Raw genomic sequence first — 27,076 nt, forward strand, 5'->3', positions numbered from 1 at the left:
CTTGTTTACAAATGGTATTCAGTTGTCAAGCAAGTCGTTGTAAATTTTGTAATTTTAATAATTATGGATATTAAAGCACTCAGTGTATTAGGAATTATCGGTTTTGATGGCAAGTATCAATCAATATTCACTAATCAAATATTCAATTATTCATTCTCATAAAAATTTGAATTATTTTACACTAATTTTAAAATTTTTTTCATAATAGGTGTAACTAAGCATGGACTGCAACTTCATCCCAATGGAAAATATTTAATTTATTCAATGGGAAATAAAGTTACCATAAAAAATATTGAAACAGGAGAACAGATTTTCTTATCAGGGCACACTGATGTCATTACCACACTTTGTATTTCTCCCTGTGGTAAATACATTGCTTCTGGACAAATTACTCACTTAGGATTCAAAGTAAAAAGAAATTATTATTATTATTATTATTGTTAGGGGCCGTTTTTAAAATACATTCGCACTTATGGGAGGAGGGGGTCGCTTACTATGACAAAATTTGAAAAGGAGGGTCAGGGGGTCTAAGGAAATGTGACGTTCGCAGCTCATCAAAAAATTTTCAAATTTTTCTCCCGGTTTTTTAAAAATTTTATTTTTTTGTTACAATAGAAAGTCATTCATTTCATATTTGTAAATATCTAAATATTTCTACATATAAATTTCTATAATAATGGGGAGAGGATCTATCATTTGTGAGGTAATATTGACAGGGGGATCACAGAAAATGTGACATAACGTAACGAAGAGGGGGGGGGGTCTAGAAAGGTAAAACTTTGCGTGACGTATTTTATGAACGGTCCCTTATTATTTAAAATTAATTGAATAATTATCATCCAAAAGCACAATTAAATAAATTAAAATAATTATTTACTCAGGCTATGGTGATTATATGGAATTATGAAGAAAAAAATATGAGAGGAAGTTATGAAATTCATAAAGGCAAAGTCGAAGACATTTGTTTCACATGTAAAAGTAATTATCTGATCAGTTTAGGCGGAAGAGATGATGGAAAAATAATTGTTTGGGATATTGATAAAAATATGGCAATTTGCGGTTTGTTTTTTTATTTGAACACTTGACTAAGAAATTAATAAATTAAATTAAAACCAATTGATTTAAATTTAAACAGGAACATTTGCTAGTACAGATATTGCTGGTAATGCTCTGACACTTGCCCGAGTAAACGTTCGTGATCAATGTTTTCTAACAGGTGGAGATGGTACTTTAAGGATTTGGCGGATAGATTCGCATGCACGTAAAGTTTACGGATCAAATATTAAAGTTGGAAAAGTACGTCGGTGTATTAATTGTATTGCTATTAATGATAAAGATCAGGAAGCTTATTGGGGCACTTCTTCAGGAGACATTATAATGACGCGGTAATTAAAATTTTGAAAATTATTTATATTTTAAAACCTAATCATCACATATTTATTTAATCTATTGATCGTAGGCTGAATTACGACAGCGATATAAATAATTTAGAGCCTTCGACATCACCGGTGATGGTTGGATGTTACTCAAAAATACCTGAAGATCCGAAAAAATTGAAAACTGGAGTCGGAAATTTGTACCCCGGTGGAGTAACACAATTACTTTTGTTGCAGAATAAAAAAATAATTGTAGGTACTGGTGATGGTACAATTGAATTAATTGAAATCGTACCGGTTCCTGCTGGTGCAGCAGCTAAGCAATTAGTTAAATTACCAAGTACTCCACAAATACGTACTGTACGTTTTAAATAATTGAATTTATCGTAATCGACAATCGAATATTTTTATGAGTAAATTTATTTAATTTTTTTCAGTTAAAAAAAACGCGAGTACGCGGTACAGTGACGTCAGTTACTTGCTATGAAAAAAATTCATTTCTCGTTGGTACATCGTGCTGCGAAATTTATGAAATAAATTCAATTAATTTAAAAAGTAATATAATTTTAACATGCCACACTGACTCTGTTTATGATGTTGCATTTCCTCAGTAAGTTATCATTCTTATTATCATTTTCTTTTGTAATTAATTAATTAAATATTTAATTTTTTTTTACACTCGTTATAAATAAAATTAAAAATTTCAATTATTTTTATAGCAATTACTCGGAAATTTTTGCTACCGGAAGTAAAAATGACATACGACTATGGCACTTGCAGTCACAAAAAGAATTACTAAGAATTACTGTACCGAATTTTGTATGTACTAGTCTCTGTTTTTTCTATGACGGCAAACTTATTTTATCAGGTAAAATATTTATTAATCTTTAAATAAAATAAAATAAATATTTATATTTTAAAAATTACAGCTTGGAATGATGGAATCGTAAGAGCATTTAAGCCACAAAGTGGTAGTTTATTTTTTTCAATTGAAAACGCACATATTAAAGCTGTTTCCGCTATTGGTGTAACTAAAGATGGAAAAACTTTAATTACTGGTGGTTGTGACGGACAGGTACATCATTAATGCAGTTGACTACCCGTCTTAAGTTGGGTCTTGGGGACGTACGGAAAATTTTTCTCGGAATTTCAGTCTCCCCGCTACCGTGCGTTTAGTTTTATTCCCGACTACTGGTTATAAGTTTGTTTTATTTTATATGATTTTAAAAGTCATATTTACGTTTTTTTACATACGTCAAACAGAAACTTTGATTGTAACTAATGATTACAATTATGAAAAATAAATTATATTTTACATATTATTGATTAAATAATTCTCCGTAGCATAGATAGTAAATTTTCATAATTTATTTGTCTATTTTTTTTCCTATTCTTAATTTATAATTTTGAAAATTTTAACGAAGGCTTATAACGAGTTGTCTAGTACGAAACTCAATGAGTAATTAAGTGGGGGAAATTTTTTGGACTTAGTAATTGCTGATTAAGGGGTAAAGACTTATTATGGGCAGGCTTATAACCGCCAGTCGACTGTATTTAATTAAAAAAATTTATTAATATTTTTTTATCACACTGTAAAAAATTTGCGGAGTGAGTTATTTAATGCCCTCGAAGTGAAACTCACTCAGTATTGGAGTTAACGTCAACATTAAAACTCCGAATCCGAGTGAATTCGGATTGAAATAAAATCCTTAATCACTCCGAATTCACTCCCAATTTTTTTCATCGCATAAAAAAATGTAATAATTATTTTTAGGTACGAATATGGCAATTACTTAAAAACGCTCAACGTCTAAAAGCAATTTTAAAAGAACACAGAGGACCTATTACTTCACTACACGTGTCTTATAACGATGAGGAAGTAGTAAGTTCAAGTACTGACGGGACTTGTGTCATCTGGGACATCATGTAACTTTTACTAACTTTTCTTTTTTAAATATCGTAAATAAATTGATCAGTAAATTTAATTCAATTTTCAATTTTCCACAGAGATTGTTCAAGAAAACAAGTAATTATGGGTAATACCATGTTCATGTCCACGAAATTCCATCCAAATGGACTACAAGTTTTGACTTGTGGTACGGATCGCAAAGTCGGCTACTGGGAAACACTAGACGGTTCAATAGTCCGTGAAGTCGAAGGATCAACAATTGGTTCAATAAATTGCTTGGATATCAGTCCAGATGGTTCACATTTTGTAACAGGTGGAAATGATTGCTTGGTTAAATTCTGGGAGTACATTTCCGGTGACATTACTCACATAGGAGTAGGTCATGCTGCTGTTTTAACCGCATGTAGATTCAGTTCTAACAGCCTGTACATCGTGACAACGAGTGCTGACGGTGCTGTTATCATTTGGAAGAATCCTGTTAATAATTCTGACGATTGTAAAAGTGTTAAAAGTGATTCTAAAAAATCAAACAGTAGCCATGAAGGTTCTAGTTGCCGGCAAACTTATTTACAGGAAGAAAATGTTGGCAATATGAGCCGCAGATCGGTTTCTTCCGTCGATAGTGTTAGGACAGTTCATGAAAGTAAGTTTTGAAATGATAAAAATAATAAATAATATTTATATATATGATAATTATAGTAATAAATAATTATTTTAGGTAAAAAAGACAATGGGTCGTGTCAATATGATCCAATTCAACCATCCAAAGACAACTGCCAGTGTAAAGATGAAGCTTCCGGTGAAGCTATTGGCAGTCCGAGTAAATCGGAAAAGTCAAAAATTATTTCCAATAAAAAAACTGACGACTCATCAAAAAATTCTGTTAAATCTCAAGGTTGTTGTCATGGTAAAGATAGTAGAGAAAAATTATCAACACGAACAGACAGCGTAAGAAGTATTCTAGAAGATGGAGAATCAAAAGCTCTGGAAATAAATCAACGAAATTCTTTGAATAAAAATAAAAATGTAGTCTTGGTATCATCTACTAGAAAGTGAAGAAAAATGGTTTTAATATTACCGCCTTATTATTTTATTTAAATAACTTAAGAATTAAATATCATTAATTATTAATTAAATTCAACCCCATGCTTGACTTTTACAATAATGAATAATTAATTTTCCATCAGTCCCATAGCAATCATACAGATTTTGAACTGTTTGATCGGGTGCTGGTGCAAATGTCTGGTTGATATACAGGAACTATAATAAATAATAGTTTTAATTTAATTACTAAAATATAAATAATAAAAACTTTTTGTAATTTGAAATAAATTTACCAGTCTTTCATTTGTGTCGAGTTTTAAATATTTCTTAATAAATTCCGATATCCATCCAATATGTTGCTCTGGACTCACTGACCATCTTTTCTTCTTCATAATCGGAGCATTGCCAGCAGCTTTTAGTAAAATATCAACTGAAATAAAGTAAAATTAAAATTAAATGACATCTGTAAAGTGAAAATTTAAATTCACGATAAAAATCTACATCAATTAATCATTTTTATCATAGCAAAATTTAAGTGATATTTAAAAAAGATAAGCAGAAGAAATAAATAAAAAGTCAAATTGATATTTATGTGAAATCATTAAATAGATTGAGTGCAAAACAGTAGAGAAAAAATGGATTCAAATAATGAAATTAAGTATGAGTGTGAATGTCACTGACAAGAGTCAATTTTTTAAACTTTTTAAATAAATAAAAGGTAAATTGAATAAAATTTAAAAAATGGGTATTTAAATCAATGAAAAATCAGTACGAGCATTTTTTTAAATTTGATTATTATAATTTATAAATTGTTTCAAGTCTGCTAGATTTACACTCATTATTAAGTCGCCGATTTTCTAATGATAAATAAATATTTAAATGACAGACTTACTTTTAGTCTTATCCTTTGGTGCTGATTGAAATCCATCATTTCCTGATAAATTCGTTTCAGAAAGTGTCTGTTTCAATGATTCTAACTCAGCTTCTTCAGCTGGTGGTTTATCTGTCGTATTATCACCTGTGTTATCACTTGTTACTTGAGTTATACTTTCTTCTTCTTCTTTATCGGCCATTATTTATATATATTTAATAATTATATTGATAAAGTATTTTTAATAGTCCATTAGAATTTTTTTTATTAAAATAAATGTTAGTCATAAAGTATCAATGTTATGGTAATTTAAGAGGTTATGTCTGATTATATTGACAATACATTTCCATCTTTTATTTTTTGACAGCAGTGACCTTGAAATGCTGTTGGTAAAATTTATAAAAAATCAATACTTAATAACAATTATTTATTTAAATTAATAATTAAGAATATTATTTTCATAAATGACTTAATTATTTTTTATTAAATTCAAATTTGAATCTCCCGATAATGAAAGTCTGAGACAATTGAGATTTTTTTATTTTTGAATAAAAAAATTAAACGTCAAAAAAAAATTGAATTGTATACAAAATTTATTGTTTTTTTTTTTTAGAATTTAATTCAGATGTTGAAATGTCATTTTCAAAAAAATTAATTTTCCCGCCATGAGAAATAAAAATTACCGCCATCTATATTTCCACGAAAATTATTTCGAAAACATTAATAATCAAAAACGAATAAGAGAGAGAGAAGAGAAATTACTCTAAAAAAATTTTCATACTGTCATCAATAATTAATTACCAATCATCATTAAACTACTTCTTCATCAGTAAGTTCATCTGTCAAATAAACTAAACTTATTATTTTATTTATTTTAAATTAATATTTATCAAATTTATAATTTATTTCAATACCGTAATCATTTAGCGGCGTCTCATTTATATTTTAACCTCAAATTATTAATTATCTATTATTTATGTTATATTAATTAATTAACTCATATTCATTTTTAAACACGCGCATATTTAATATTAATTTAATTAAACTCGATTGTTAATTCGTTTTATTAAAAAGTATTTGTTAAAAATATTTTGTTTGTGTTACAGAAAAAGTGCACTGTAATGATCTTGTCAAACATGGAGATGATAAATGAGAATATAAAATAATTATTTATTTTTGTTGTTTAGGTAAAAGAGTTAAATACAAATCGCAATTACAATGGCAGAACCAGTGACTACTGATACCGGTAGACTAGTTAAAATGGAAGTTGATTACACCAGTAATTGTGATGTTAAAATTCCTGAATGTAAAAAGTTAGCACAAGATGGAAAAATTCACGATGCACTCGATCAACTTTTGGTTTTGGAAAAATTAACTCGAACGGTATATTTATATTTATTAATTTTTTAAAAGACAATTATCCAATAAATTGTTAATTAATTATTTATAAATTGATAGGGCGCTGACATGATTTCAACCTCACGTGTACTTGTAGCAATAGTAGAAATTTGTTTCGAAGCTAAAAATTGGGCTGCACTAAATGAACACATTGTGTTGTTGTCTAAGAGACGTTCTCAATTGAAACAAGCGGTCACGAAAATGGTCCAAGAGTGCTGTACTTATATTGATAAAACTCCTGATAGAGAAACGATGATCAAACTCATTGAAACTTTAAGATCTGTTACTGAAGGAAAGGTAATTAAATATTTAGGATTACTTTTTATTTGAGTTTTAGTAGGCAGTAAAAAAAGATTCGTCAAAATTATACATATCGTGTGTAAAGCGAATGGTTTATATTCATTTATGTTATTTTAACATGTCGCGAGTGTAAAAAAAGTTACACAGTCCATGTTAGGGACATTCCCAGACAGTATCTCGCACTTTTTTAAAGTATTCAATTACTCAACTATCATAACTAGTACAGTTTTTCTAATGAATTAAAAAAAAATTGGAACATTAATTGGAATAAGGACAACGTAGTTGCATTTTTGTTGAAATATAGAAAAAAAAAATTTACTTACAGTTGTTATCAATTAGGAGTTAAACGAAATTTGGTAAATAAATTTTAGCCTAAACAATTTGAAAATTCAAATAATAAAATTAACATGAAGATTTTATTGAAATTTATTTTCCAATTTTCCTTTAACTCCCTATTACTAACAACTGTAATTTTTTTAAAATCTATATCTCAGCAAAATTGTCCATTTTTGAAAGAAAGCCATAATATTATTTTAATTAATTGATAAAATTTTGATACGCTTATGACAGTTGAAAGTCATTGAAAATTTTTAAAAAGTGGGAGGGCAGTGTTTAAAACATGATACTAAAATTAGCTGACGTCTAATGATTTTCAAATTTTTTAAAAACGATAAATTAAAAAAAGTTTGCGCTTGTGGTTCTTTTAATTTTCTACGCGTATATATTTTTAGATTTTTTTTTTTAAATTGTTAAAAAAAAAATTCAAAAATTTTTTATTGGCTGCTAACTTCAAAATAATTAAAAAAGTGTTACTTTCGAAAGTAATAAAAACTCAACACTTGCTTTTTTACACTTTAACAAGTCCTTTTTTACTGTCTTCTTTATTTTTATTAAAATTTTTTTGTAGATTTACGTTGAAGTTGAACGTGCTCGTTTGACTCATCGTCTTGCTAAATTAAAAGAAGAAGATGGTGATATCACTAATGCAGCATCAATAATGTTGGAGCTTCAAATCGAGACGTATGGTAGTATGACCAAACGAGAAAAAGCAGCTCTGATACTTGAACAAATGCGTCTTTGTTTGGCTAAACAAGATTTCGTTCGAACACAAATAATTGCCAAGAAAATTAGCATCAAGTTTTTTGAAGATCAGGATGACGCAGAAACTCAAACACTTAAATTAAAATACTATGAGTACGAAATAATTTTAAATCTTTTAGTATTATAAAATATCATGTTCCCTCGAACAATTATTTAAATTTTGTTAATTTTAGATTGATGATGGAGCTAGCAAAGCATGAAGGCTGGTATTTAGAACTGTGCCGTCACAACCGCGCCGTCCTGGAGACTCCAACAATAAAAGATGATCCAAAAAAACGTCATACCGCACTCTCACGTGCTGTTTTATATTTAGTTTTAGCTCCACATGAGCCGGAACAAGCGGATTTAACTCATAGATTACTTGCTGATAAATTAATTGATGAAATACCGACATACAAAGAATTGCTACGACTTTTCGTCAACCCCGAGCTTATCAAATGGTCAGGACTGTGTGACATTTATGAACAAGAACTACGAGCAACTGAAGTTTTTACTGCGTCCACAGAAGAAGGACGTAAACGATGGACTGAATTACGAAATCGTGTCGTTGAACATGTAAGCTTTTAAAAAAATATGTTATTTTTATTCGATAGTTTAATTACAAGCAATTTAGTCACTACATGATGACTGCCCGAGTATTACTGCCAAATTTATTAAATATAATTTAAATCTAACTGTTGACTAAAATCTCTACTCTAAAATTTACTCTAAAATCTTTTATTAATTTTTATTATCATAGAAGACATGACATGGCCGAAGTTTTTTTCGCTTCATTATATATATAATAGTTATATATATACTCAGTCATATTCAGTGACAGAGTAATTAAAATCTTAATTTATTCAAAGAAAATAAATACGATTATCTTTTTTCCCGCGTAATTTAAATTTAATTCGAATGATATAGATAAATTGATTTATCTCGATACTTGGCAGTAAAAAAGAGTTTAAACCATGAAAAGACACAAATTCAAGTCAATACTTTTTTACCGATACCAAATTCAATAACATTAACTAGTTCTATGATATAAATATGGCTGGAAAATTTCTCTTATTTTCTTAATATTAAAGATTACTGATATTATATTTATAAATTTTTATTTTATTTTTTATAACAGAACATAAGAATAATGGCCAAGTACTATACGAAAATAACTTTGACTCGAATGGCTGAGTTACTTGACTTGCCAGTAGAAGAAACTGAAGCTTGTCTATGCAAATTAGTTGAAACTGGAGTAATAAGTGCCCGTACTGATAGACCAGCTGGAGTTGTACGTTTTACTGGTACTCAAGAACCTGCTGCTGTTCTTGACGCCTGGGCTGCATCACTAAATAAATTAATGAGCCTTGTAAATCACACAACGCATCTCATTCATCAAGAAGAAATGCTTGCCGTCGCTAACGCGTGAAGAATTTCATAACTTTACGTTTATATATTATAATTTTTTTTTTTTTTTTTTTTCACTATTGATCCAAAATAAGATTCAATTATTTCTACATTAATACTAGTTATTTAATGATAAAGAGACATTAATAAAGGTGTAAAAAAAAAGAAAATAATAAGAAAAAATTATTTCCGCTTGATACCATTTATTTAATTAAAATTTATGTACAAAAACATCAAAATTAATTGCAATAGTAATGGTAATAAAAATTTATTATTTTATTTTTTGCATTATGTGATGCGTTATACTAAAGTGTGTTATTTTTTTTTTGTTTGATAATTAACATTTTTTAATATGAAAATTTAATTCAATTATTTGACACTCATTCTAAAATATTTCATTATTACAAATTTATGTTAATTAAATTAATTTCTATTAATTATAAAAAAAAAATGAATTACATTTTTTGTAAATTTGTTTGTTTTCTTAATTACACATTAATTATAATCCTAGAATTTAACTTGTCCAAATGTTTTGATCGACTTCCAATACATTTCTGTACTACGGCAGACTGTCCAATTAATACTGACCAATAAACTAATTTTAAAATTAAATTATTTTAAATTTTACAGATCAATTCCATATATCACCGAAATAATTTAAATTAAAAATTTATAATTGTAAATCACCATTACATAAAAGGCAAATGCAGTCTTACCATTACGACCGTTTACAATATAAAAATATTATTATTATTATCCTTTGATTATCTCTTGAAAACTAAAATCTAAACTGTACAAAAAAATTCTATCCAATTTATTATTACATGTAATTATAATTAATTATTCATCACTAATAATAAATAATTCATTATTATGTGCTCAGTATTTTTATTTTTAAAAAAATCTTTTGAATTAACATTGACTGTAAAAAATGTTTGCACGTGTTATTGTTTATGTTTGAGAACTCGAACACATTTGTAGTCTCGACAATTTAAAAAAAAAGTAACTTAGCGCCTTCGACTGAAATCACAGTTTATTAGTAACCACATCTGTACAAGGAATGTTAAATACAAACCTTCTGTACTTAATTATTGTAATTTATAATAGTAAAGGAACCAAAAAAAAGGTGAAACTGAAATTAGCCGGACTAATAATTTTTGGATTTTTTTAAAAACGATAAATTAAAAAAAAAATTTTTTGGAAAATTGCACCTAGAGTTTTTTTAATTTTCCACATGTGCATATTTTTAGTTTTTTTTTTTTTTTTTTTAAATTGTTGAAAAAAAAATCCGAAAATTGTCAATTATCTGCTAACTTGAGGATCATAAAAAAAAATTAATAATACTCAAGTTAACTTGACGTCTAATAATTTTTAGATTTTTTTAAAAACGATAAATTAAAAAAAAATATATTTTAGAAAATTGCACCTATGTTTTTAGTTTTTATTTTTTAAATTAAATTCTTAAAATAAAAAAATCTGTAAATTGTTAATTGTCTGCTAACCAGAATAAAAAAAAAGTGCGGCAATAAAGTTAGCAGACATTTAAAAATTTGGATTTTTTTTAACAAAAAAATAAATATTTTAAAAAATTGCACTTATAGTTTATGAAATTTTTGACGAGTGCATTTTTTTTTTCATTATTTATCTGTTAAAAAAAAATTCTTTCAATTTCAAACGTCTGCTAACTTTACTATCATTAAAAAAAATGCCAATGAAAAATTGTACAGTACCATTTTTAAATTGAATTAAAAAATAATTAAAGTGTTACAGCTGCATCATTAAATGACTTAATTAAAAGCGTTAAGTACTAATTCAGTTCAAGACTTTCATTTCCGGAGGTGAAGCTTGAACGAGACTAAGAGCTTGTAAATGCTTGTAGCCATTGATCTTGTAGACAAAATAAAGAATAATAATAATGATAACAATGAAAAAATTGAGGAAAAAACTGGCATTGACAATAAGATAAATAAGAAAAGAAACATTGAAATTATCACTTACTGATAAATGACCTCATATTAAATAAACCCGGATATTTGTCTACATTTATATTAATCGTGATGCAAAAAAACTAAAACAATATTTATAGTTACAATGATTATTTTCAGTCGTCGTACCATACGTCATGTACGTGTAAAAAATAAGATAACTAGTTGTTTGTAATTATTATGACAACAAATATAAAAATACTTGGAAGCATTTAAGGTTTGGCTCGAGTTGTTCCCACTGATAAAAGACTACTATCTGCTTGTGTTTCACTCGAGAATTTTGCACCTGTAAAAATATTTTTATCCATTTTATTAAATCAATCATTTAATATTCTCAAATTTTTTGATAAGTAACATCAATGACCAAGGTTAGATAAATAATAAAATTATTTTTTAAAATACCATGAATTTCATTTTGATGTAAAAGCGCAACAGCTTCGGCGTAAGTTGGCGGTGGCAATTCGCTGGGCCCTTGTCCCTGAGCTATTGAATCATAAGGTGGTGGACCAGGTGTACCAGCTCCGGATCCACCGACTCCTTGTGCACTCGCTAATTCCTGTAAACGCTAAATTAAAGCCATCAAGTACATGCAAAACAAACACAATTTTTTTTATGGTACTCAAGTTAGCTGACGTCTAATAATTTTTGAATTTTTTTTAGAAACGAAAAATTATAAAAAAAAATATTGTAAAAAATTGCACCTGTAGTTTTTAAAATTTTCTACATGTGTATATTTTTAGTTTTTCTTTTTTTTTTTAATTGACATAAAAAAAGATCCAAAAATTGTTGTCTTCTACAGGATCTTTTTTTTTCAAGTGAATTAATAGTGATTCTAAAGTTAGCAGACAATTAAAAATTTTCTGATTTTATTTTGAATAATTAAATATGAAAAAAAAAAAAAAAAAAAAAAAAAAAAAAAAAAAACATTTGAAAAATGAACATGTAGAAAATCAAAAAGATTATAAGTGCAATTTTTCAAAATATTTTTTTGATAATTTATCGTTTTTTAAAAAATTCAAAAACTAGCATTTTAGTATCATAAGTAATAACAGTAATTAATTAATAATGAAATGAAAAAAAAAAATAAATAAATAAATAAAACGTACTCGAAATAGTTGACGCTGATGAAAAATCATTTGTATAACCGACTTTCTTCTCAAATAAAGAATACATTTAACAGCAACCATGAGCCCGGAGCAAATAAAAATGGGCCCCACTAGCCACATGTGGCCGAGATTTGAAAAAATATGACCATCGACAGCATCGCCAAGTGACAAAATAGTAACAGCAGTACCAATTGTAAATAATACAACGCTTAAAGCTAAATAACTATAGCTTGTGCAATCACATCTGCCAAACGTTGCAGGTTCCTCGTAACGTTCTTCGATTTGCCTAAGTCTGTTTGAAAGAAATGGACTCTCAAAAACCGTGGCCATGTTCCTGTTTCTAAAGCCATATGATTCATACCAAGATTAATTCCTAAAACTTATCAGTTTCTCAGTAGCTCGTAATTTAAACTCCAAGTTAAATTATAAATATCTTTTTATAATTTATTATTTGTGCTGATCGTTATCTCAGGTCCTTGACTTATTTTAAAAACCAAAACAAACTATTTTATTTACTTTTATAATTGATTAATAATCATTTGTCACCTTATCAGCTGGTTTAACTTAATCTTGTAAAATGATATTTTTTTCATTTATTTTTACTGGCAAGATGGTGAAAATAAATTACGGGTCGTACTGACGACGACATTATCATTATTCTATATAACTAAACTTGGATTATCGGTGTCGGCTGGTACTAACACACAGACAGTCGTAGTCAATGTCGGCTGTTCGGTAGCTGTATCTTTAAATATTCAACAGTCTTCAGGGTTCTTGGTGTATATATATGTATATGTATATATATATATATGTGTATATATGTAGTAATTATTTGTTTCTTCTTTGTAAAGTCGGGTGTACGCGCAGTTTTTAAAAAACAATAATTGATGATAATAAATATACAACAACTAACCAATAAAATAATAATAAATGCGACACCCGCTTTTTCTTCGTCGTTTTAAATTCGATGCAATTAACGGCAACATCCGATGACCAACTGGCCTGTTGGCAGTGAGAAATAACACCGACAAGAGCGATGCAAAAAAAGCGCGTCTACGCTTTACTTTTACATGCTTATTATATGTAATATATATGTGTATGTATTTATGACACAACTTATTCTTCTTTACCCATGTGTGTAATACTCATATGTGTAAGGAGTATTACTGTACTTATATGCTTCCGCGCACTTGTATTTGAAAAAAAAAATTAAAAAGAAAACAAAGAGAAATCTTTACTGAACTAACTTCATACCACTGCACTTTAGTTTCGCAGAACGTCATCAAGAAAAGGGAGAGAGAGGGCTCCTTGAAGTTGGCCCCTTTCAAATTTTTTTTTACACTTTTTTAGAATTTGATTATCATAAATCGTTTGTCCGTCGTTTGTCTTTGAATGTTCGTCATTAATAATTGTTTGTCCTAATTTTGTTTATTTATAAAAAATTAAATAAAAATTGATTGTTTAGTTAGCCCCCCCTATGCAAATTATAATTTTATTCTATCATATTTGGTTTATAATTATCTATAAACGTTTGTTCGATCATTAATTGCGTTTGTCCTATTATGAAAAACAATTTTTAACTATTATTTAGTCATTTTCATTTCTAAATTTTTCAATTAACAAAGGTATATACTGCGCATGCGCACGTTATATTTTCATCAAGTCGAATTTTCTCATCTGCTGATCGTCGCTCTCATAGAAATTTGTTTGCTTGCTTACCAACTTTTCGGAGTACGTGATTAGTCTTGGGCCTAATCGGTCACCACTGAGAGCGCTCAATTTAGTTCATAATCCAATGGCGAACTAGTTCGTTCTTTTAGTTCATTAGTTCTTTTGTTTAAATAATTTAATAAAAACAATAAATAGAAAAAAAAATATATTTATGATTAATGCTGGTTCTGTTTATTTATGGAACATAAAATTTTTTATTTAAATAAGAATGAAAAAATAAAAGAATTTATATTAATAATTAGTCAACAGCTAGTCTCGTTTCTAGTATAATGCGTAATTATATTACAATACTTAAAAAATGCTAATTATTACAATTAAAGTTGACATTTTTTTATAGCACATCAAATCTTTTACTTAAGTAAAAATGAAAAAATTCAATAATTTATATTAATCATTAGTCAACAGCTAGTCTCGTTGAGTAATGATCTAATATATAAAAATAGTCTCTCGCAATATCAAGGCGCGCACAGAAAAAGTAAATAACTCGGTTGGTCACATAGCGCCAGTGTCTAGTTAAACCGACGCTAAAAAAAATATAAAAAGAACTAAGAGCGAGATCATCGACGAACTAGTTCGCATAGTTCACCTAAAGGAGCGCTCTTCCGACCTAGGTCGTTCGCGAACTACCCAAGACTATACGTGATTGACAGAATAATCCATGGTTATTGTTGACAATACTTTCAACAATATTTTATGAAAAATTTAAATAATATTGTGCGAAACATTTTCACTTATTTCTTGGAAGGTAAATAGAAATTTGATAAAATTATTATAATTACTGGCACTACAATAAAAAATGTAATATTTATTTTTGTTTCTAGGCAATGGAGTATATTTTATCAAACTCCATTTTAGTAAAAATATTTTGTGATTTAATTCAGTATGGATCATACGTGATAAGAATGGAGTGTATTTGTTGTTACTTTCTGACAATGTATTTCCCAAATTTTTTACTCAAGATTCCGTGGTCATTTTTAATTCACTGTAAGTTAAAAAAAATTTTACTATTTGTTTCCAATTAAATAACGAATTTTCATCTTCAACGCTTTTATCAAGCACGTCTGTATATAACCTGTCGAGTACTTTCATTACACATTATGGATGATACTAATGAGACATAAGGAAAATTTATATTTTTTGATAAATCAATTATTAGAATAAGTATTTGTATTGAATTGTAGTGGTTTAAAAAAAAACTCATAAATAAGACTGTTCAAAACCGTAACCCACTTATTTTTAATTGATTTTATAAAATAATGGGCCGACAGATAAAATCACCGAAATGAGATGTTGGCCATTATTAATGTGACTAATGTCACATACTAAGCTGTAAATTTAAGAGTAAGATTAAAAGACTTGTCGATTTATTAAGTTCAATTTTTATTACAATTAGAATTTTCGTTTTAATTAAAGTAGAGTAGAGCTATTATTATTATATAATAAATTAAAAATTGTCTTGGACAGATTGGAGTAATAATTTAATTGTATACTTAGAATAAAGACATTTTTAGCATAACTATACAGTACTCCTTATGCATAACTAAAAACTAAAATAAATAATTAAAACATTATGATTGTGAAAATTTAAGAGACATCTATTTGTTTACTTATTTTTTTTTTTTTAGTGAATACTTTTAGTGCTAAAACCATGCAAAAAGCAGATAAAATAAGAGCTCTGTTAAAAAGCTAGTATACAGCTTGAAATATTTATCAAGCTGAATAGATGAGCAGGCGTATGACACCGGTATAGATACGATCGATTCGCGCCGCCACGTTTCGCATATATATATATATATGTGTTTGAACGTGTACTTGGCGCGAGACACGACCTTATATCCGGATCTTCCAAAGCTTTAATGAACTTATTTGAACATTAGTCAAGTAAATGTGCAGTTGTATCTTTTTTATTCATGAGTGCATAAAATTTTTTTTTTTATTCAATGATGATCCATTACTTTTTAATCAGTATTGACTCACATAACAATAAATTCAATCAATTTTTTTTTATTTCATACATTCATTTTATATACTCATTAAATTTATGTTTATAAATATTTTTTTGTATTACAGGTTATTAAATTTTCGACATAAGACATTTACATTTAATATAATGAATACTACGAGTGTATTTCTGTGCCGATTTAACTTAAGAATGAAAATATCCAATTTGATTATTTATAAAAATAATTATTTCGTTTTATTTATTTGTATGGTAAGTTTTATTACTGTTAAAATTTTATTGATATAAAATAAAAGATTGTAAATTAATCATAAGTCGATAAATTCATTTTCTATCGGAATTCTGTGCTTAACCAATTATTTATTGATGTCAATTTAAAATGTTAAAGTATAAATAATTTATAAATGATGTAAATCGTATAAAATATTAAATTGAAAAGTTTTTTAGTTTTTTTATTTACGATTTTGCTAGTATTTTTTAATAGACATACGTGTATATTTATACATATATACGTTTTTGTGTTAGATTGTATCAGTATTTCCAAACAAATGACGAACGACAATCATTACATTGTTATACGCTATTAAAAATTAATAATTTTATAATTTATATCTAAACAAATAATTCTTTTTCCAACTTAAATGCGTTATTTCTTCTAATAAATACATTATTTATTTATATTTTAAATAGTTGATTTAAAAACTATTGCTTGTTATAAATATGCTGTATAATCATTAATAAGTAAGTCATCTCAACCACACAAAAACTATCAAAAATTACTTATTTAATTATTAATACTTTTTTTCTTTTTTTTTTTTTAGAATATACTCAGCAGCAAATTTTAATAATGCCAGCGGTATCAGCAGTACCTGTCACTTTAGCAGTTCGTGTATTGAAAAAATACATAACACACTTTACTACAGACAAATTACCACAGCATTCCTCATCTGTATGGAAAAGCATTGCCAATGACATCGAAATCCAAGGATTGTGGACTGTTGATGCTGTACGAATTAATGTACGACAAGATCGAAGAAAAATTTCAACTCTCGCTCGAGAAGAATGCGGAATTTTCATCCATAATAAAGAAGGAATTTCTCATAAGCTGAATGATTCAACTCATGATCATGATGACGTTGACACCACGTATGATTTAGATGATAATGAAAAGGATGAAGATGGTGATATCAAGGATTTTGATTCTAACGAGTGTGACGATGATGATGAGCGTGAAAATTTCGATGTATTAATCACAAGAGAGCAATGGAATGAAATGAAACGTGATGAACCACTTATTTGTAATGGACGGAGATATCCTGGATTTAAACCTGGTGTATGGACCAATATTGTTTCATTTGCTTTTTGGGAGCAGTATCGCCTCAAATGTGCGTTTGTTTTTAAACGGGGTAAAATCCATGAAAGTGGCAGTAATTATGCAGTCATGACTGGACGTTGTAGAGATCGCACTTGTCGAAATCCTCTTTTCGGAATAATTAAAAATCCTCCTGGAGATGAAGGTCCTGTCTTCATAACCATGAAGTGTCGAGATACAAGATTTTCAAAGCACGCTGATGTCAAACGTCCTCTTAATGGTAAGAAACGGAATGGTGTTCAAGAAAGATTACTGCGCACAGGTGTATTGGCTTGACGAAAAGAAGAAGCCGAAAAAATTTTGAAACCAGGAGATACCGGATCACCGTTTTTATATGATTCGAGTACTCTACATCAAGCCAAAAAAGAAGCTTCGGACAAAGAACTTGGGATAAAACCTGATGATCGAAGAGATGTTATATTAACTATACGCAAGATGAACGAAGATCCATGCTTTGCGAATTCTATTTTAGCAATTGGTGATACCCCATTCTACTCATTTTATGCAACTCCAACTCAGTTCCACACTTATGCAGAATATCTGCGCATTTACCGGAAATATTCATCAATATGCATAGATGCGACTGGTGGTTTAGTGAAAAAATTGACTGACTCTCGAGATAAAAAAACTGGTTATATATTTTTGTATCAAGTCGTGATTAACTTTAAAGGCACTTCCATCTCAGTTTATCAGATGTTATCAGAAACCCATGATGCCAAGTTTATTTCTTTTTGGCTTTCAAGGTGGGTCCAGAAAGTTAATCCACCACGCGAAGCAGTCTCTGATGGATCTAAAGCACTTCTAAATGCAATGTCAGATTCATTCAATGGTAAATCTCTGAAGGAATATATTAATTTCTGTTTTGAAAATCTGATAGGTAATACAAATTTAGAACCGCGCACTTTCATACGCTTGGACACAGCACACTTTATTCATTCTGTCAGCAGATGGGAATGTTTTCAATCAGTGCTTCATAAAATTGTAAAATCTTTTTATCTCTATTGTACAGCACTTATGATTGATTGTAAACGATTATCTCAACTGGAAGGAATTTTTATCTTGACATTAATCGTATCTGGTACTGAGTTTGAAGATTCAATTATTTCTGTGTCTGATGACTGTATAATTACTCCAGTAGAAGCTAGAAATCAATTAGAAAAGTTCATTTCAATTTGTAATCCTGACTTGACAGTTATTGATTCTATTGAAATTGACACAGAAAAAACTATGATTTTCGATCAATCATCGTGTGGTGTCGATAAGAATGGATGGTCTTTAGCTCTCTTAGTATGGATTGATAATCTCTGTAAAAAAGCTAATACTATAATCTTCACTGGAAGCAAGCTTAACAGTTTTTATATGCCTAAACTATATGTTAGACTTGTTGAAATAATCAAAGAGTTTCCACTTTGGACAAATGTGTGCACACCTGATACGATGCCACGAGCAACGTCTAGTTATATAGAGGCTGATTTCAAAGATTTAAAAATGAATTTGAAAAAAAAAGTAAAATTACCTACAACAGAAATCAAATTTCTGAAATTACATATTGTTGATCTTTTAGGTGGTGTAAATATATTTCGTTCAAAATTGACAAAGTTCGTGGTCGATAATTGTTCTGAAGAAGAATTAAACAAACCAAAAGATGAAAATTTGTTTGAAAATTGGAAGGGGTTGGGAAAGGATGGAAGTTCAAACGATTACGACTGGATAGATGATTACGTGAACTCATCAATGGATAAAGATGATCAAAGTGATTCTGTAAGCCCGTTGAAAGACAAAGATGGCTTAAATTATTCTGTAAATCTCTCAGAGAGTCATATTGATCACAATTATAGTGCAAACTATTTGGAGGAAAAAAATGATGCAAACAAAATTATTAATATTAGTTCCACTATAACAAAAAATTATAACAGTCTAACTGCAATATCATCAAGGAATCGTCACGATGAAGATATTATCGCTGCCGCTCATACTGGAGATGATAATAATACTTTAATTACATTATTATCAAAGGATCTTCATGATCAAGATAGTATTATTACCTCCGATGCTGCTAAAGACGTTAATAATAATTTGAATATGTTATTATCAAAGAATCATCATGAACAAGACATTAGTATTGCTACCACTGATGCTGGGGATCCTAATGATGGTTTAAATATATTATTATCAAAAAGTTATCACCATCGAAATGATGTTATTAAATTGAGAAATCCTAATAATTTATCAAAAGTGATTGAGAATGACAATAAAAAAAATACTCCGGAATTATTAACTATGAAACAACATAGCGGGTCTTTATCAGCAGCTGTTGAAGCTATGGTTCAACAAAAATCCATTAATAAAGAAGTTGGTCTATATTTTCAAAATTTCCCTGAAATTAAACTACGAAATAATTTAGTGGACGTGAAAAAAACTAAAATTTTCTTACTAGGTAATGGTAACAAGAGTGGTCCAGTTGTATTTAATGGAAAAAAATGGACAGCACTTAATACTTGTCCTTTTGACACAATAATTCAATTGATATTTGTTGGCGCGTTAGATAGTACACGTTTTCATAAATATATCACAAATTTAGATATTCCTGTATTTAAATTTTTGAATGACTTTATGAAAAAAGGACCAACAAAAGAAATTTATCAACAACGCATGTCTATTTTACATCCTATTTATAATGTTTCTATTGTAGATAAAAAACAATTAGAAGAAAAAGACATGATGAAAATTAATGTTTCTCCCACTATTAATTGTTATGATAATATCAGCAAGTTGTGGCAAACTTTACTTAAAAATGCGCCAAGCGTCATCGAAACTTCATTTTGTTCAAATTCTTCGTGTCAAGTACACACTCAAGCTTTGCCAGTTCTTACTGTCAATCATAAAACGATTGATCGTTGTGGATTTATTGCTCTCGAAAAAGCTTTAAGTTTCTACAATAAAATCTTTAATGTTCAGTGTCGGTTTTGTAACAAAGCAAAAGCAACCCGTGTTACTGTTCCTAAAGAGTATTTATTTTTAGAATTAGATATACGTGGCAATATCAATGCATCAAGTGGCAAAAGATGTAAATTAAGTCAATTTCCTATTCATTTAAACTTAAAAATAACAGATAATAGGTCTGAAACTACTCTAAGTTACCGGTATACTTATTGCTTTTAACAATATTTAATTTTATGTCTACAATTATGACTAACTTTTGAAATACTGATTGATTTTTAGATTATCTGGAGTAGCAGCGTATCGAACTGGTCATTATTTTGCTTACTGTCGACGATTGTCGGGCAGTTGGCAAATTTACAATAATTCTTCAGCTAAACCAGAATCTGCAGCTCTCAGTACTGAAGTTGAACCCCACGGAGTTTATTATATTTTAGAATAATACAGCAATAATGAAAATACTATTAAATTTACGTCTTGTGAAATTATTATGTTAATTTTATTTTAATGTTACATTTCTTATAAATAATTATATATGAAGAAATCAAAAATATAATATTGAATACAGAATAATAAATGTTATTTCATATCATTTTATATCAATAATAAATAAATAAATTATTTATAGTATAAGCAAACTTCGAATGAAAATTCATTTCACGGACATGTAGCTATAACATGTACATAAAGCTGGAAATAATGTAAATTTTTTATTTCAATTAAAATATTTATAAAGACTATTTACTGAGATATGTACAATGCTACGATAAATATTCTATTAATGTTTTACTCTTTTTAATTAATAATTATTCATTTTTATACTATTGACGAACGCTCAAGAATTATTTATTGCATTGACTACAAATATGATGCCAATTCAATATTTATTTACATGATCCTGAAGTTTGGAGACAATTAACAATTTTCGATTTTTTTTTTTTTTTTCCAACAATTATATTTGAAGAAAAACCAAATTAAACATATGCACATGTAGAAAATTTTAAAAACTATAGAATTTTAAAAAAATCCAAAAATTATTAGACGCTGGCTAATTTCAGTGTCATTAATTTGTTGATAAAAAATTAAGAAAAAAAATGCCATCAATCATGAGATAATTTTAATAACTATATATATATATAGATTAAGATTAAGTTATAAAAATAAAATTGTCCACATGTGTAAATTATATACTGAAATAATTTTTTTTATTTTTACTATTGTTAATAATTAAAGATTAAAACAATCAATTTTGTATTTTAGATAATTTGCAGAATCCTGAATAGAATTATGTGTGAAAATCATTCATGTACATTAAAAATAATAAATTTAATCATCTCAATAAATAATAACAATGTTCCAAAAATCAAATGTATGTAAAATAAATATTCATATTCCCTATATTGAAGATATTTATATAGCAATACGTTTTTTCAATCAGACACAAAATAATAATTCAATAAAGTGAAAAATAATTTTTTTTTGAAGATAAATATTTATTTATCAATGATAGTGCTAATAACAATATTTATAATTCCTGTTCCTATTTAATCATACACTCGATAATCAACGAAGTAGAGGTTTTTGAAGGTAGAATGGAATCTAGTAAATAAGAATTTATAGAAGTTTACAACAACATATAATTAATGAAAATTTTTAATTTTCATTCATAACCTGTAATTTTTACTATTATAATATTATTCAAGATTTCACTCAAGAAAGATGCAACGTCATCAAAACAAGCACTTAGTTTAACATATTTATTATGATTAATTATTAATTAAATTTTATATAGCAACCTCTAAGTAACTCATTTCTTTTTTAATCACTTATTTTTACAGATTTGTATTTCGTGACACCGAAAATAGCTGACATCTGACGATTAAAAATTTTTATGTAGAAACAATCTGAATATTGTAAAAAATAATTACATCAAAAAATGCACACGAAATTAAAAAAAAAAATTTACTTACTTTTTCAAATTTTTATTTCATAAATTTAATTTTTAATTATTTTAATTTATATAAAAAAGTTTCCGAAGGCTTGCTCTCTTCTGTATTGTTTAAAAATAAAAAATTCACAATTAAAATATATATCAACAATAGCTAAAAAATGCGAAATTATCAAGTCAACAGAAATAAATTCATTTTTAAATTTCACAAAAATTATTTTTATTTTTACAGTCATGAACATGATACCTCATTAATAGATGAATAGACATTAATACATCTTTTTATATATGGACCCTATATCTATTTTAAATAAAGTAGATTTGTATATATATATATATATATATATTTTTTTTTTTTTTTTAAATTAAACGATTCTTGATTCTAGTGAAACTATTTCTTAACTAACCGCAGTAGCTATGAAATTATGACAATAGAGTTCTCTCGACTACGTATATTATTTTAACATATTAACCATATAATTAGACAAATGTCACTTGAATTTAAAAAAAAAAATATTAATTTCAATTTTATTTTCATTGCTGATAACATTAATATGTGTGCTAACAAAACTTATTACAAGAATGAAAGAAATAATCTTAACTTGATTAATCGTAATAGATTTGATTGAGAACAACGAAATTTTTTATTTACTTGTAATTCACAGTGAAGAGAAAAAGTATAATAGACACAACATTTCTTCTTAAATAAATCTTTTTTTTTTATTTTAATACTTTTAGCACCACCCTTTAAACCTTGCTTTTGTTTTGCGCTGTAATGGGTACATTACCAGATTTGATTATTTCATCAGAAATAAGTTTAGAAAATTGTTTTTCAACTAATGATTCAAATCCCATATCAGATCAAAAATTTTACTCCATCCCTAAAACATTTTCCGATCCATGAAGAATTGTTAATTTTTCATTTAAGCAAAACACTATAAACAGTTTTTCAATCATATTTTATTTCCAGTCGACTCCATTTTATAATAATAATAACAATTAATTGTCACTCGAAAATATTTCAAGTAAATAATACTTAAATGAGAAAAACATGCCACACAGTTTCAAGATGAGAAAATTTTCTTATGAAAATGCAATAATCTAAAAAAAAAAAATTTTCAATTCATTAAAAAAAAAAAAAAAAAGCATAACTTTGTCGGCCAAATCTATGGCAATAAACTATTAGATTCTTTTTCGATATGTTGATCATCAATGACAACATGAACTTTTTGTTGGGAAAAAATCGAAATAAGAAAGTACCAATTATTCTTACAAATATTTTGAATTACTCATTAAAAAACTGATTACCATATTTCTATGTTAATAGTTATTGTTAACAAATGGCGAATGCTAATTTCATTTGAAAATAAATAAAACAATAAGTAGTAGGTTATTTTTGACTTTCTAATACATAAGTGGGGTTATATTTTTGTAAATTTTATATAAGTATATTTAAATTATATTTATGAATATGGAACGTTGTTATTATTGAAATGATGTTTCAAGATTATACGGCATCACTTGAAAAACTACTTTATACTGTAATTATAGACAATAATTGATAAAAAATATATGAATATGACTTATTAGATATAATGAAAAAAAACCATAAAATTATAAACATTAAGGCGTACTTAGATGAAATTGTTTCATTTCTACAACGACAATTCATGCATCTGTGACTTTCATGAGATCTATAAATTATAATTACGGAGAAACTGCGAAATCCGAAAAAATACTTGGAGAAAAATTTTAATTGATGTATCATTTATAAAAAAAGTCTGTAACCCGATTGACACCGCAGGCTGTCCCTGGAATTTCTTGCTTTATCAGATTTGTAGAGTAATATTAATCTTATCGATTTTAATAAGTTCAATAAGCAATTGAAAGGATAATGAGACTAATATTTAGTTATAATTGCGGTATCGGTTCTAGCGATGTTTCCATAATATACTTAATCTTCATAACATAGTTCGGTGTAAAACGAAATTAATATTATCACGCTTACCATATGAGACTGTATTAAATCGAGTTGGTGCTGGACCAGGATGTAATTAATTAAATAGGGTAATAATTACGCGTGAACAATACTTCAAAAGACCTTAAATCCTTCTGAGCCTGAGACGGATTAACTTTTTTTGTCATTGCTTATTTTTTTTTTAAATTACCCGCCTTCATCATTAAATGCGCGCATGCGCAAGACAAGTGTTCCACACATATGAATATATAACTAATTAAAAACTACAAATTAACATAAAAACAGACAATTTAACAATAGGACAAACACAATTAATGATCGGACAAACGTTTATAGATAATTATAGACCAAATATGATAGAATAAAATTATAATTTGCATAGGGGGGGGGGGGCTAACTAAACAATCAGTTATTATTTAATTTTTTATAAATAAACAAAATTAGGACAAATAATTATTAATGACGAACATTCAAGGACAAACGACGAACAAACGATTTATTACAATCAAAATCCAAAAAAGTGTCAAAAAAAAATTAGAAGGGGCTGACTTTGCTCAGCTGAGAGAGAGATGACAGCTTGAGATACCAACTGAAGATTTTTTTTTTTATTCAAGCTAGACAACTTTGCGAATCAATGGCCAGTCGTTAAAGTAGTTTTCATGGTAGTAAGATAATAGCTTATGCAGAGAAGAGGGCGTAGAATTTAAATTTGCTGTCATTGAGGATTTTGAATTTTTCCTAGTAACGCAGTTTGCTTAGCAAAAGTTTGATTTACAGTTTCCTTAAATTTTTCATTAAATGTCCGTCAAGCTTGGGCTTTTTCGTTTTTGACGACAATTTGACGTAAATTTACTACCCGAATTAGAATGCAAACTTACTTCAAAAGTTGTATACAAATTGTTGTCAACAACGGAAAATCCCGAAGTTGACGACATTTGATGAAAAATTCAGGGAAACTTTTCTAAGGATTTTTTTCTAGAAAAGATCGACTTCTAAATTGAGGAAAAATTAACGGCAAATTTTTCTTTTCAATTGTTGCTGTCAAATTGTCGGCAAATTCGAGCAGCGAATTTCGGTAATTTCAATTGTCAATTTCGAACTAAAGTGACTATTAGGGTTACTTTGGCTCACTTTCTTACTCCTTTTCATAATCTATCAATGTCCTTGAAGAAAACCTTAACTTGCTTCCTTTTATCTTTGTCTGTCAACTTTAAATAACAATTATTAGGCTAGTGGAAAATCAGGACCAGATTCTTTGTGTGAATTAAAAAGATGAGTATGAATATAGCTTACAATTGGCAATTTTTCAAGTTTTAGAATAACGTTATTAAAAGAAGCGATTTAAAGTGATTAGAAAAAAAAAGTTTAAATGCTTTTTAATACTTCTGAATACTTTCAAATTGCTCTTCTTATGGACATTTAACATCACAAATAGTTTTAATTCACTTTTTTTTAATAAGGGACATATAATAAAAATAAAAAGATGCATATTTCCTTGCCCTGTTTAAAAATATTGATTGAAAAAAATTAAAAATGATGGAATTCGAATTCTTTTCAATAATTTCAGTTCTTTTGTTTGTATATATAGATATACAGTTTGCATGAAGTGACCGCTTCTCAATTTTTTTCAATCAGTATTTTTAACCAGGGTGATAAAAAGATTCGATTCGAAATGATTTGCAATGTTAAATGCTTATAAGAATAAGAGTGATTCAAAAGTATTCCAAGTATTCAAAAGCATTAAAAAGTATTTTCTGTTAACTTTTCTGTTAATAAGGGTTAGATATATTAAAATTCAGTACACCCATTTTTTTTCAATTTCATTAATTTAGTTAATTTATTTTAAATTTATAAACTATCTCATGTCTGCTACATTTACACTCATATTAAAAAGTTCTATACTTATTCAAATTTTCCTTCCATTAATATTGATTTAATCTATTTTAAACATGAAATAAATTATCGATATTTATAAAATGAATATGATGGTTTTGATGTTAATAAATTACTTTTTATTTATTACTAGAAAATAAATCGAAAATTTTTTTAAGGATCATCGCAGTTGTGAATTTTTCTCAAGTATTTCTCGCAAACAAAATCTCTAAACGCAAAATTAAAAACAAGATTCAACGCATTGCGGCTGTTCAATTTCAAAACATAGTAACTGACAAAAAAAAAATTTTTGAAATATGAATTGAATCAAGTTCACGAGATTTTGAAAAATTTGTCAGTTACACGGAAAGAAAATTATGGGGATGGTTCCCATAATTTTGTGAAATTCTATCCTATACCAGTATAGGATTTACGACTATAAATTATAGGAGCAGTTCCTATAAATATAGGAATGTTTCCCATAATTATAGGAATAGTTCCTATAATTATGGGAATTCTACCCATAGCATTATAGGAGTGGTCCCTATAATTATAGGAATGGTTTCTATAATTTACAAGAAGACTTTTAGACTTTCAGACTGAGGTTCCCATATTGGTATAGGAAATATTTCCATAATACATAGGAACCATCCCTATAGTAGTGTGGGTACAATTCCTATACCATTATGGGAAACATTCCCATAATACATAGGAAAACTTCCCATAATTTTCTTTCCGTGTACTGTGTTTTTAAATTGGGCAGCCGATTGGTATATAATCTAGAAATCTACGTTTTTTT

The 27,076-nt window shown here is 27.7% G+C and overlaps 4 protein-coding genes and 1 long non-coding RNA gene across 6 annotated transcripts; 2 read left to right on the top strand and 3 right to left on the bottom strand.

Annotated features, from left to right (window-relative positions):
- The first annotated feature begins 6 nt into the window (after window positions 1-6).
- On the top strand, window positions 7-4,439 carry LOC103577234 (cilia- and flagella-associated protein 52). The gene is made up of 11 exons (XM_008557800.2): window positions 7-109; window positions 209-408; window positions 882-1,059; window positions 1,136-1,385; window positions 1,460-1,736; window positions 1,814-1,986; window positions 2,096-2,244; window positions 2,306-2,451; window positions 3,151-3,302; window positions 3,384-3,928; window positions 4,004-4,439. The coding sequence occupies exons 1-11, from the start codon at window positions 64-66 to the stop codon at window positions 4,339-4,341; spliced, it is 2,454 nt and encodes an 817-aa protein (XP_008556022.1). The 5' UTR covers window positions 7-63; the 3' UTR covers window positions 4,342-4,439.
- On the bottom strand, window positions 4,334-5,542 carry LOC103577235 (autophagy protein 12-like). The gene is made up of 3 exons (XM_008557801.2): window positions 5,222-5,542; window positions 4,623-4,759; window positions 4,334-4,545 (listed from the first exon to the last, which is right to left on the bottom strand). The coding sequence occupies exons 1-3, from the start codon at window positions 5,400-5,402 to the stop codon at window positions 4,423-4,425; spliced, it is 441 nt and encodes a 146-aa protein (XP_008556023.1). The 5' UTR covers window positions 5,403-5,542; the 3' UTR covers window positions 4,334-4,422.
- A 394-nt stretch (window positions 5,543-5,936) lies between these two features.
- LOC103577232 (26S proteasome non-ATPase regulatory subunit 12) lies at window positions 5,937-11,141 on the top strand. The gene is made up of 6 exons (XM_014439911.2): window positions 5,937-6,029; window positions 6,388-6,583; window positions 6,659-6,895; window positions 7,806-8,092; window positions 8,173-8,554; window positions 9,117-11,141. Exons 2-6 carry the CDS (start codon window positions 6,419-6,421, stop codon window positions 9,405-9,407), a joined length of 1,362 nt encoding a protein of 453 aa, XP_014295397.1. The 5' UTR covers window positions 5,937-6,029; window positions 6,388-6,418; the 3' UTR covers window positions 9,408-11,141.
- Window positions 11,142-11,229: 88 nt separating this feature from the next.
- LOC103577233 (uncharacterized) lies at window positions 11,230-14,012 on the bottom strand. 2 transcript variants are annotated; one of them, XM_008557799.3, is made up of 3 exons: window positions 12,477-14,012; window positions 11,773-11,926; window positions 11,230-11,656 (listed from the first exon to the last, which is right to left on the bottom strand). In XM_008557799.3, the coding sequence occupies exons 1-3, from the start codon at window positions 12,804-12,806 to the stop codon at window positions 11,583-11,585; spliced, it is 558 nt and encodes a 185-aa protein (XP_008556021.1). In that variant the 5' UTR covers window positions 12,807-14,012; the 3' UTR covers window positions 11,230-11,582. The 2 variants fall into 2 exon arrangements, with proteins under 2 accessions (XP_008556021.1, XP_008556020.1); XM_008557798.3 differs by having other exon boundaries at window positions 11,773-11,935.
- A 7,747-nt stretch (window positions 14,013-21,759) lies between these two features.
- On the bottom strand, window positions 21,760-24,050 carry LOC106693237 (uncharacterized). Its single transcript, XR_001345069.2, has 3 exons — window positions 22,675-24,050; window positions 22,450-22,529; window positions 21,760-22,383 (listed from the first exon to the last, which is right to left on the bottom strand). It is a non-coding gene; the product is annotated as an uncharacterized LOC106693237 (long non-coding RNA).
- Between the last annotated feature and the right edge of the window lie 3,026 nt (window positions 24,051-27,076).

Source organism: Microplitis demolitor, chromosome 7 (assembly GCF_026212275.2).
Source record: "Microplitis demolitor isolate Queensland-Clemson2020A chromosome 7, iyMicDemo2.1a, whole genome shotgun sequence".
NCBI lineage: Eukaryota > Metazoa > Arthropoda > Insecta > Hymenoptera > Braconidae > Microplitis > Microplitis demolitor.